Below are 13,090 nucleotides of genomic sequence, written 5' to 3'. Positions count from 1 at the left end.
CCAGCAGAAGCCAACTCAAAATTGAAGATTATCATTTCAGTACTCATAAGTAGCAGATATTTAGTACCTTCATTAAGTTAAGGAGATGCAAGTCAGAAAGCTGTGTGCCAAGAAATCACCACACCTGGACAAGGTCTTAACTAACCATTTGATGTAAGGCCATTCAAAAACTCAGGTTTAAATTTTCAGTGTCTCAAACCTCATGTTGAATGAATGCCTTTAAGTTTCATCACTTGGTATTTAAATAAAGCAGCACTTTAAGAGCCCATAGGCTAAATCTAAATGGTTTAAGTATTCTGCAAAAGCTTTGTTTCCTAGCTTAGCAGAAAGTAATTAGAATATTTGATAGAAAGATTTTAATATTTTCATTCTTGGCGATGACATACATCAGTTATGTTCACAATAAACTAGCTACAATTACAAAAAGGCAACCCCATTTATATGGTTTTTCAAACTCCTACACACCTTCAAAACTACTAAATAGACTGTATGAAGTAAAACACAATTTACTTTATCCTTCCTAATTTATATTTAAAGATAAATGAAAATATTTTGTAATAAGAGATTCAGACCGATTAGCAGGAATTTGTGGACTAAATTTATAGCCTGCCAACCCCCTCCTTGGCAGGAAGCATTACATGTGTCACAGGAAACTACCAAAATCCTAAATTATGGACTGGTTTGACCTTATAGTAAGTTTCCATTCAGCCTCCTCAGTTAATGATGGATTTGTGCCTCAGAGCATAGGGATTTAGAATCAATTCCACATATAAACACCAACACTTTCCTTCATGAGTAATAGTAGCTGCTATCAAAATCTTTATAAACCTGTTTGTCTGAGGTCTGGTGTGACTAAGATCCGCAAAGTAAGGGAGGAAATCTTTTTTAGACCTCATTATCGTAGGTACAGTTAACATTTTTATATGATAAGGATTTTCAGCCCACCTTATTAACACAGATAAAACGCACAGGCTAAACTAAGAGCTCTATTTTACAGAAGAGTATTATGGGATCTTTACCAATGACAAGATGAACCTGCTCAAGTGGACTGAAATGTGGACCGCTCCCAGAAAGAATGGTCTCATCCTCCCTCTGTCACCCCTTCAAGTCATACTGGTTTTGGGGTTTTTTTTTGCCAAGTAATTTTCAGCTGGATCAGTTCCCAGATCCTATTCCTTGCATGCTTTTAAGACTACCAGAGCTAGCACAAAGATGATCTGGGAATGCAGTCCGGCCCGCTCCTCTCTGCGGTAGTACACACTCTGGTAAACCTAAATTTACCACCAGCCTGCAGCTAAAGAGTAGCAGCATTGGACTGAAACTAAACTTCACTGCCTTGCAACCTTGCTGGAGATTTAAAAAGTAGAGAGGTTTACAATTGGAGGAGGATCTGAAACATTCTACTCTGCAGTCTTGTTTATTAAACTAATTTAGTAACAAGGACTTGAGATTGCTTGTGGAGCTACAGCAGAGACAGCAGCAATATGACTCTTCCATAACTAATAAAATTCCCCGGACTAAAAATCACACCCAAGAAGTGTGGTTTTAAGGACAGGATTTCAAATTCAGGATTTGGGTTGCAGTTCTACAGCAGTTACAAATACAATCCTAATGCTAACCTTTTGGGAGCATGCACTGACATTTCGGTCATTACGGCACACACCTCCAATAGCAACACTGCATTCCCTACAGAAATTAGAAGCTGGCACAAAAGCAGAACACTTACTCATAAAATAACATCCCAAACACATATTCAGAAGATCCGGGTTTACCTTTGCTCTGTCAAACTTCCTATGTTTCTACATATGGATAGCAATTATTTAGCAAGTTCTAATTACTTAAATTGTAACTGCAATAATTAGAAAAGCCAGGGCATTACGCATTCCTAAAAATGTATTATGACAATGGTGCTGCAAAAGAGGGAGTCAAAGAAACAAAGATACAGACACAAAATATTTTAAGTTTCTTCCTGTTTCTCCCCGGTAATACAAAAAGCAGGCAATTATGAAGTATAAACAGATCTTCCCAAGTGAAATCTACAAATTATACTTCAGTTGCTCATACTAAATATCTGACATTGTACTGGATCTTACAATCACACGCTAAGTGCAAGGCAAAGCAAGTCTTGTAACAGCAATTATGTTTTCCCCATATCAAATAATTGCTGAATTCCACAACAGCACAGAAAACAGATGACACCATTACACATGAAACTGAACACTTTTTTGGCCTATTCTGTAGTTTCAAAAGCAATCTGAAATTTTACTTTTTCTCTATTATACCTCCTCAAGCAGTCTGGCATAATTTTTGTAAACAAATATGCCAAAGCCACATTATAAACTCAGAATCAACTACTGTTCTGTTCCCAGTACGATTCCATTGTTTAAGCCTCAAAGTGCATTAATAGTTCCCACCAGAAGTTTGAATGAGTGATTACAAGCAACAATTTCACACTTATACTGGAAATCAGAACAGATACTTCATAGAAACTATAAGCACTGCACTTTAGTGTATTCTAGCTAACATTAGTTTGATGACTGTACTTCACCATTTACATTTCACTACCAATAAAATACACATGGATAAAATATTTTAAACAAATACCTTTTAAAATACCACTAACCTTCCATGAGCATGAAAATCTAGCTGCAAGAACTGATCTTCATGTGATACTGCTCTTTTGGCACGCTGGTGTTTTTGGTGTAACAAATCCGCATCATAAGACAATCCTTCGTAATGTCTAATGTACTTATTTAGAGGATTTCCATACTGGCCTGAAAAGAAAAAAAAAAAAAAAAAAAGGTTTAGCATGTCTGAGAAATTGAGATATTACTAAGGCTGCAACCACACTACCACGTATGGCAGATCTGCGGTGCAAAACAGTTGGTGGTGAGGATCCAACTTCCACCTTACATGCATTTTAGCTTGCTTGTTTTCTCCCTTGCACACTTCAGATTCATACTGCTCTGGGCCCACAAACCGAGTGCACACTTGCAGTTAAGAGTGCATTACATGGACCTTGGAAGGCATTTTCCACTTCCATTTCAATCAATACAAGTATAATTCATTTACTCCAAAACTAGTCCACAATGCAAAAGACATCACTGCAGACAGAAAGCTTGAGCTGTTTCAGAAATGCACTCCCAATCCAAACACTAAAAATTGAACAGCTGAACATCTTTCTTCTGGTTCCCTGGAAGAATTGCACTTCCAGCTGCACACTGCACTCACGACACCAAAGTGTCTGCTCAGAATGTTTATGTTCCACATACCAAATATACCAAAAATCTAAGAGCAAATCATGCCACATAGCAACACTACATTTTCTATCACATGGAACCTCTCCTGTGGAGACAGGCTGAGAGTTGGGGCTGTTCAGCCTGGAGAAGAGAAGGCTCTGGGGGAACCTTACAGCATCTGCCAGTACCTTAAGGGGCCGACAGGGAAGCTGGAGAGGGACTCTTCACAAGGGCAGGCAGTGATAGCACAAGGGGTGGTGGCTTTAATCTGAAAGAGGGTAGGTTTAGCTTAGATATTAGGAAGAAACTCTTCACTGTGAGGGTGGTGAGGCACTGGCCCAGGCTGCCCAGAGCAGCTGTGGGTGCCCCATCCCTGGCAGTGCCCAAGGCCAGGCTGGATGGGGCTGGGGGCAGCCTGGGCTGCTGGGGGGTGTCCCTGCCCATGGCGGGGGGCTGGAACTAGGTGGTCTTTAAGGTCCCTTCCAACCCAAACCATTCTATGATTTTAGGAATGTTCCATCATGTGTAAAAGTTTTATTCAGGATGTGTCTCTAAAAAACATACATTTAGTTCAGTCTGGTTTGGACACTTCCTTCTCAGGCAATATTTCTGACTCGCATTAAGAGTGCTGACAGAAAATAAGGAAAGATTTTGGTCCTTACATCCTGATGGAAGAAGGGACATACAGAACTAACCTGAGGCACTAGCATTTATGAGCTTTTCATATATCTATATTATGCATACAGAAGACCACCATATCAGCTCTGTATTTACACTAGACATTTTACTATAACACAGCATTTTTCACTCCAAGGTTAGCATTATTAGGTCAATAACAGGATAGAAAACTCCTCGTGCTGCCCAGACACCTGTCAGACATGCTGCTGAGATGTACTTTTGACTACCAACAAGCCAACAGGACAGTAATCATAAGAACTGAAACCGTAAAGAAGTTAACATAGCATTATTCTCCTCCAGACAAGAAGCCACTATGTGCATTACTTACATTTCCTTAATTCTGATTTTGGACACTTATGACTAAGTACACAGTTTCCAGCCAGGATTCACTTTCTTATTAGGTAATATATCCCAAGTAATCATAGATGCACGATAAACTGACAGTACAGCATTTATTTCACAAGAAGTATATTTTCATATCCTGCCCACCACCAAGGCCTCCATCTCCTGCCTCCACACTTTCCACACCGACACTCTTCACAAGTCTCACCACACTTGGGTATCGAACACCAGCACAAGAACACTATGCATGAAAATTTTTTCATCTACCTAACAAAAGTAAACACCGATGTTGTGGAAGGAATTATTAAGATGAAATGATTCAGTAACTGTGTTCAGAGCCCAAAACATAAGTTCAAACAGTAGAAAATAATATGGAAAAATTGAAAAAAAACCCAACCCAAACCAAATACAACTTGCAGAGCAAATGACTGTGCCTTTGCAATGTAAGTAGTGTACACAGTATGTTTTACATACACAGTGAAAAACAGTTTTTAAACAGTTTCTGTTTAAAATATCCAATCTTAACGAATTAACTTAAATACCTGTATCTAGAATCTACAGGCAAGTGTGAGATCATTTCATTGGTACTGGTTTCAAAGCCAGATTATATATGAGCCAAATTACGTCATGATTCTTGATGTCCCAAACATTAAAGCCAGCAAAGAATTAAAGATATTAAGTGATGTATAGTGTTTCAAAACTCCAGGGAGCGATCACATGTCTTGATACGCAACTTCTATCAAGTAGCTAACATGAAAACATTCACCCTGTTTGAAACACAGCCTTGCAGCATTGCCCTATACACTTTACACAACAAACACACAACCAATTCTTTCCTCTTGTAACTCCATAGGAACAACTGTTTCTGAAGAACAAGTCAACTATTCATTACAGAATCTGCTTTGTGCCTCAAACTACTCAAAAGCAAGCACCATCTCTTACAGTGTTATGCATAAAGTCAAGCTTTCTTTTAAGCAACCTGTGACAGCAATATATTGCCAAATGTATTTGTCAAAGGTATGTTTCAACACTGTCAAATTTTAATAAGAATTTCCATACAAGTTCTTCCCTACATGACCCTTTGATAAAGCATATTCTAGAACTTTAGATGTTCTAGTGAACTACACGGGGCTTTTTACTGAAACAAGTTGGCCCTATCCTTAGTTCTGTGAGCACTGTACCACATCATCTTTCACAAAAAGGACAAATAAATTCAACTGTCAACCACTTCATTTACGAAGAGAGAGACCCAATGTAAAACCTGAATAGTCTATTGAAAGCTGTGGTATACAAATACAATTTTATCTACACTAAGAACATGAAACCAGAATACAGAACATGCAAGCTGCTAGTTTTCCAGCTCCAGGCTGAATCCGTATCTTCAAACATATCGTCATGAAAATTGCAAGGTTTCTTTCCATATTATAGAGGCTGCATTTCATGGCACTTATACTACATTCTGAAGGGTGCGCAGCCACATCAATGGTATAATGCTATGCATCATTTTCTGCTACAAGCATGTATAAACCTTTCCCCTCACCCCCCATTTTCTGTTCAGTTTTGTTACTTTTTTCACCAGATGTTGTTCTTACTTAATGGTGTGCATGCAAGTGTTTTCCCCATTGTTGCTGGCTCCTCACCTAGCTTTAAAGCCTTCCTTCCTCAACCTTCTCCTTGAAGAGCCAACTACTCACTTCATGCTTGATTTTTCAAGAACCTGACTTGGGCTATCGTCTTTTTTTTCTTGAAGAAACAGCAAAGTGCAGCACCTGAGAGATCAAATAGAAAGGCAAAACCCCAATTTTCTCCAGAATCCTTAATTCTGCAAGAAAAAGCAGGATCTCATAATCTGTTTAACCAACCTAAATGTGAGAATTCTCAGAACATATGCAATATTTTTCTTCAGGTATCTACATTGTCAAGACCCAGGGAGGTCCAGTAAGACAAGTGTATTCAAAAGCTTTGCCTCAGTCATGTTACATTTTCACAAAATAAAAGTATCTGTTATTGTACCAAGGATACAATTTTGTAAGCAAAAATACAAATCTACCTTTCCCTTTATTTGTCATGAGGTCTTCTTTAACTTAATACCACATATTTATCAGTGCCTCTGTTTCTTTTAAAGGGATTAGAATGTCTGATCACCAACAAGCTCAACGAGCAACAGAAACAATTACTAAGTAAATTAACACTGCTGCTAAATGCAAGTGCGTTTGGAAATGTGCACAAGATTATACTGCCACCTCTTTTTAAACTCAAGTAATGATATACTGCAGATAAATCATACTCAAATTTCCTCACAGTACTGTAAGCTTCTGCAAATGTTGACTCTTCATCACTGACTGCAAATACAGTTCAATAACAAAATTTCATTCTTATTTCCACTCACTCAGTCTCAAAATACAAATCCATTCTTACCAGCTTTCCAGAAGCCACTTAATTTCTTATTTCTATGTAAGTGTGTTAAACATTTATAAAATGTGTGATTTCAGCAAGCCTACATGAATTCTAAACCAAATAAGACACAGGACAAATCCAAAGTTTCAGCAACAACCATAAGGAATTTTGAGGATTAAGGATGTTGTCCCTGCCTGATGATTCTTTAACCACTTCCAACATAATCCCACAAAATTAAACGGAAACACCTCTCATGGCCCAAGAACTTCTATACACCAAACAAGAGTAGATGGAGTCCACTTTTATATCACACTGATGCACAATATATATTAGCCTGACTACAGATACATGCTTTCCAGTTCCAGGTATATGATCCAAAAGTGTCAACATCAAAGAAAACAAGCTTCAAAATTAACTGCTATAAGCTAAAACGTAAACTAAACTTTAATTTAAAAATGAACCTAAATCTAGAATATGATACTAATAACTCAACAAAACTTTATCAGAACTAAGCAGTTAATATGCTGCAAAATGTGTAAGCTTCTGCACTCCATAATCCCAAGACTATTTAACAAGTTAAATTATCTTCAACTTTTCTGAGGTACGAAGCTTCTAATAATTCCTTAAATTGTACAGGCCGTTTTTCTCCCAGTGTTGCAAGGTACTCTTTGAACAGTTTCAGGCACCTAGAAAAAAGAAGTTTTAAAGCATGACAACTTACTGAAGACCCAATAATACCTCGCACCCAATCCAAGTCTCATAACCACATGGGTAGCTGAGACTGCACTCAAAAACTATTCTCCGACTCAGTTGAGCACAAAGTGCTATGACAAAACAGCAAAAGGCTACTGACATTTAAAAGCATTGTAACTATTCCCTCTACTAAGCAAAAGCAGAGAGGGTTTTAAGCAAAACTCCTTTTTCTTCACCAAAACATATACACTTTGTGATCATACAGGGAAACAATGCTATTTCTTTTCACTTTCTCCAAAACTTAAAGAACTCCTTATGGTTTAAGTATTCTCATAGAGAACACAACACAAACACTCTTGCTGCTCTCCTGCTAAACCAAAGCAGCTGTGTATCACAGAGCACATGCTATTTCATAGCTTTTATAAAAAGGGACTTCACACAAAGTTGAAATCAAGGCTTCAAAATGAATGTTTACTTTCACTTCCAGAAGCATGTATAACATTAACATTGCTATAGTGTTGAAGGTCCGCAAATTATACGTGATCTACCTCTAATAAAACCAGCTACGCATCAAAAGTGATTATCATCTTCACAAAGGTAGCTCAGTAAGTCAACCCCAGAACACATGAAATTACAGGATCCCACAGCAAAAGTCTGTTAAACTGGAGGCAAGACTTCACTGAGGTGCATGAGGGAGGCACAACTGCTAGCTCCAGTTTTTGGAGTTAGAATATTCTGTGTCAAAAAATAAGTCTATCACAGAATCTGAAAGTAGTACACCCCAAGAAATCATTACAAAAGCATGCATGTAGATCGCAACCTCTGGGACAAAATACTGTCGCTGTTTTGTTATCACTGAAAAACTGTTTTGGGTTTGTTTTGTTTTTTTTAACAGTGACTGCAAGTCAAAGATCTTTTCAAGTGAGGATACAATCAGGAAGCCTGCAGTAAGAACACTGAACCGTGAGCACCTAGATACAGTTTAAGGGAGCTGCTCTACAAATTTCACGTCTCATGTTGCCATCAACCAAGTGTCAGAGATGGCACCATGCTTTTCCAGGCAGCCCAGTGAAATACGCAGATGTTACACTTCATCTAAACACTAAACTAGCAAACAGAAACCCTTCAGGATACAGACACAGGAGAGCGACAATGGGACAGGGCTTTTGAACCTGACAGGATAGTCTCCTAAAGACTTGCTAAATTAGATGTGGCATTTCCTATGACAAAACTCCTCCACGAACGAAACTTCATTCTCACGGGCTTCCAACTAAATACTGGGAAGGACTTTAAACACAATTAGGTAGAGCATTTAGGCAAAGGTCTCAAGGTGACACCGCCCCGTGAAAGATTTTTCTGTACGAGGGTCTACAGCTCTTCAGCATCCCTAGGGAGTTGTAAAGAAAGTATCTCAGCTGTGGTTCTGAACGGACACAAATCCCACGGGACAGGTTGGGAGTCTGGGGCATACATTCTCACCTTTAACGAGCTTATGCAAAGGGTCAAATTATTACCCACGGGATTTTAGCTATAAGCCTCGTGGCACACCTTGAGCAGCTATATGTAACAGTTCATCCATCATGGTTATTTTCCCAGAGAAATCTATGAAGACTTTTTTTCACCCCCTAGACAAAACCTCCCCAGTCTGTGGCAGCAAAGCAGTACCCACAGCAAAGGAAATGAGCTAGGGAACACTTAAGCCAAAAGTCCTCAGGACCAGATGGGATACATCCAAGAGTGCTCAGGGAGCTGGCTGATGCCATTTTGATCCTTACTATCACCTTTTTGAAAGTTTATGTTGATGGAGCTGGGTTTCTGACAACTGGAAGACAAATGTCAGCCCCATCTTCAAGGGGGAAGGGCCTGGAGATGTACAGGCTGGTCAGACCAACCTCAGTATCTGGGAAGATTACAGAAGAAATCCCTACAGAAGCTAGCTTCACGCACATAAAGACAACTGGTAATAAACAGTACTGAAAGGTTACCCACATAAACATAAAGATTTATTAAGTTTATATAAATCGTAGTAAAAGATGACAACATCAAACTCCCCATAAGAGGATAAATCAAGCATGCACTGCTCTAAAAAGTGAAGTTTATATCCAACCACTCAGATTAAGACTTGCATGACAAAGGCAAATAGTTCAAATATAACTCAAGCCTGTTAGTGGAAAAAAAAAGCGCACAGAATATGACTTGATAAGACTATCAGCAGCCAGGCTAACTTACTGGATAAGTCTTTTTACTGCAAGTATCATCACTGATTTGCAGATTTGAAACGCCAGCATATGATAAATATCTTTAAGAGAATTATTATGATTTTAATTAAGATAAAGCAAGTTGCCCTTCAAGTACAACTTCAAGTACTTCTACTACTTTCAATGTATTTCTCTTAAATAATGTCCCCTTTACATGGGGCTCTAAAAACTGCACATAGCATCCAGATTTAGCACTTCTGTTTAAGTATATTGAAAGCCAGGAATCCTGCCATATACCTCCCTGCCAGAATTTCACTGAAGCATTTATTTAGGCTATAGTTTCATAACTGCCAGCAGAAGGGCAAGTCCCACTGCCATTTTTCGTCCATTTCTATATTTCCCTTGTGCTGACCGTAGAACAGATTCAACTGAAAAATATACTTTCTCTTCTGGGCAAGTTAGTTTTCGGTAAAAGAACAACATGAAACCAAAAAGACAAGTAAGGGTCATTGCACTTCACCAAAAAGGCACATTTAGGGCACAGTCAGACAATACAGCACCATGTAAGCAGTACACAGATGTCCACTTCTACTTTTTTTATTTACTTATTTTTAAATCTCTTCCTCCCTACCCCATGCAAGTCCCAGCTGTTCCTCCCCACTGGGCTTGGACCTGCACAATAAACTAACAGAAGTTACGTATCTGGCAGAAGATAACTAATTTGTTTTATTTAAATTGGCAGGTTGAATTGGCTTCTCATGCCATCGAACAGAAGAGGTGGTGAAGGCGGAGAGATGGGAATGCATGACCAGGGCAGGACCACCAGACAGCGGTAACTCATTACAGTGGCTCTGCCATACTGCATAACTGAACCTTTAGATCCTTTTAAAATAAAAAATAAACCGCAGCCTTAGGCTTTTGGGCAATGCTATTTCAAAGCTACTATCTAAACACCTGATTTTTTTTTACTTTTAATTACCATGGGCAAGCATTTCTGAAACAGCCATCTGACAGCTGTCTTTACCAGACACTGTCTCATCCAGCCATTTAAAATTCCTAATGTTTTTATTTTAAACCCCAGATAAATGCTGAAGGCTGAGTGCCATGTTAATGAAGGCTACTATTCTCAATGTATAGCAAGGATGCAACCTAAATCACTCAGAGGCTGGTAGCTCATAAATGCCTTCCCACAACTCCCCCATGTGTCCAGAAAAAACAGAATTTCTCCCATGCTCAATGGAAAATATGTAGTTCAATATCCAGCAGAACAAGACACTAAGATCCAGCTTGAAAGTCCTGGCAACATATAAGAGTGTGCTGTACCAGTGAAAACAAACAATTTATCATATATTTCCAGTAATGTTCACCATCTGATCACCCTTGTTAAACCCAAGCTTTTTTGGGGTCTTGTTAGTTCTCTTTTCTGCATTTTCTATTCCCCCTTCCACCTTTTTTTTTTTTTCAAATGACCCTCAGATAGAAGGAGAAATTGTATGAGTTCTCTCTATTCCTCAAATAAATCATTATGTATGGATAATTAAGTACTGTTTAATATAACCGCATGCATGTTCATCACATGCAACAAAGCACACTACCAAAAGCTCTAAATAACATTGCCTAAACTAAATACTGCTTTATACACACCAAAATTATTAACACCACCAGACAGTGAATAGATCCCTTAAGCCAAGCAATTCCAAGGGTACTGAGGAAAATGCTGAGATTCACTTTTCTTTAAAAAAGAATTCTTAAAATTCATGGCACATACATCTTGCCTTGTAGCATCCAGTATATACTCGAGATAAATTCCACCTTTCCCCAACTAAAAAAAAAAAAAAAAAAAAAAAAAAAGCATGCCTTTTCCTTCTCACACTACTGAAATTGTATTCAAACTGACCTACTGGACCCCTTGTTTCATGAAGGTCATATTTATTCAGTGGTAGCAAAGAAATAAAAACTTCTAAGACAGCTTAAAAAGTGATCTGCACCGAAACCTAATCAGGCACATGTTTAGGGCCTATTAGACCAAATTGCTGATAACTTGTCTGTTTTAACCATAAACCATACAGACAGCTATAAAGCAACATAATACAGACATTGCAGAACACTGCATTAGTGCAGCAATGCCAGTGATTGCTTTTGATTGCATTCCTTTTACATAATCTTACAAACAAATAAATTACAAAAGAAAACAGATTTTTCAAATGGAACAGAGATTTCACTAATGTTTCTCCTCAAATAAGCCATCTAAGTTATGTTGTACCTTCATATTTTAAAACATTGGTTTTGTGATTCATACTTAACTGTGAACTGAAGTTAAAATTGGTTCTGTTATTCTATAATATACCTTTATATGTAAAGTATCGATACATACGGTATACAGACTCAAAGTCTTGTGCAATTCTGAAAGAGGAGGTCAAGCTCAGGTATCCTGTAAAAATATTGCAATCTTGGACTCAACATACAGAAAAGCATTTTTTTTAAGTGCAGAATAATGGAATTTTCAAAATGATTACTAATTAATACCTACATGGCTTAAAACTATGCAACTTTACAGGCAAGTATAACTTAGCCTCAAGATCTGTATAAAATTAATAAGCACAAGATGCATTGTACACAAGTGAAACACAGGTTAATTGTTGGGTTTTTTTCATTTGTTTCCAGTTTGTACTGTTCTCACAGTAACATTGCTAAGAATCACAAACTTGCCCTTTTTCACAGTTACTAATGCCTGCCTAAAAGAAAAGCATGCAAATGAAGAACTATTTTTCAGTAAATAAAAACATTTGCAGTACTGAAGAAACTTTAGAAATGTGATCACAGTTAAACCAGAAAATTTTAATATTAAAAAAAAATGAATTCAACACAAAGTTATGGTAAATATTTCATAACTGCGTTGAGACTTTTACCAAAGTTTCATAGAATATTTTGGATACACGGCCATAATTTCCATATTTCTATCCAGCATTATTAAGCTTTCTTTAAAGATTTACCTGTACTGCTAAACATGTGCTCCTGTTACCTGCTAGTGAGGTGTGCTTCCTAGTGTCAGAAATGTTGAAGGAACACGTTCTTCTCTCAAATTAAAAAAATATAACATAAATTTCTAAAATAAAATATACTTCATGAACTCACTTCTATGTATCCAGAGGACTGTACTTCACACGCTTACTATGATCTGAACTTTAAGACATACTTGCCTGCCTAGAATTAAAGAGTGGAAACAACCCTCACAACTGGTTAATGAATCACTTTTAATTAATTCTGTGCCAGCACCGTTTAGTTCAGAAAACAAAGAGGTCTTGAAAAGTATGCCAATAATTAAGTCTGAAATATGCTGATAAGTTGGCAAGAATTTATGAAGACACAGTCACCAGGAAAGTCTTTTGTGTACACCACTCCTGATCATATAAATAACAGGATGACTCCTGGCCATAGAAACCAGCTTGCCTTTTATCTCACAGCGTAGGCACCAGTACAACCTACTGAAGTTTTCACATACTTTGATGTTACTGTTGGAGAACTTGTAAACGACCAGGATTT

At 37.8% G+C, this 13,090-nt stretch overlaps 1 protein-coding gene across 1 annotated transcript in view; it reads right to left on the bottom strand.

The window, feature by feature from the left end:
* Nucleotides 1-13,090, bottom strand: part of ADAM10 (ADAM metallopeptidase domain 10) — a 51,272-nt gene that overhangs the window by 36,886 nt on the left and 1,296 nt on the right. The window contains exon 2 of the mRNA XM_080396630.1: nucleotides 2,624-2,774. Coding sequence (XP_080252756.1) covers nucleotides 2,624-2,774 — 151 coding nt within the window. The remainder of the gene's footprint in view (nucleotides 1-2,623; nucleotides 2,775-13,090) is intronic.

The sequence above is a fragment of the Falco punctatus genome (assembly GCF_963210335.1).
Source record: "Falco punctatus genome assembly, chromosome: 7".
NCBI classification, from domain to species: domain Eukaryota; kingdom Metazoa; phylum Chordata; class Aves; order Falconiformes; family Falconidae; genus Falco; species Falco punctatus.
Note: the sequence above shows the minus strand (reverse complement) of the source record. Positions and strands in the feature narration are given on the sequence as shown.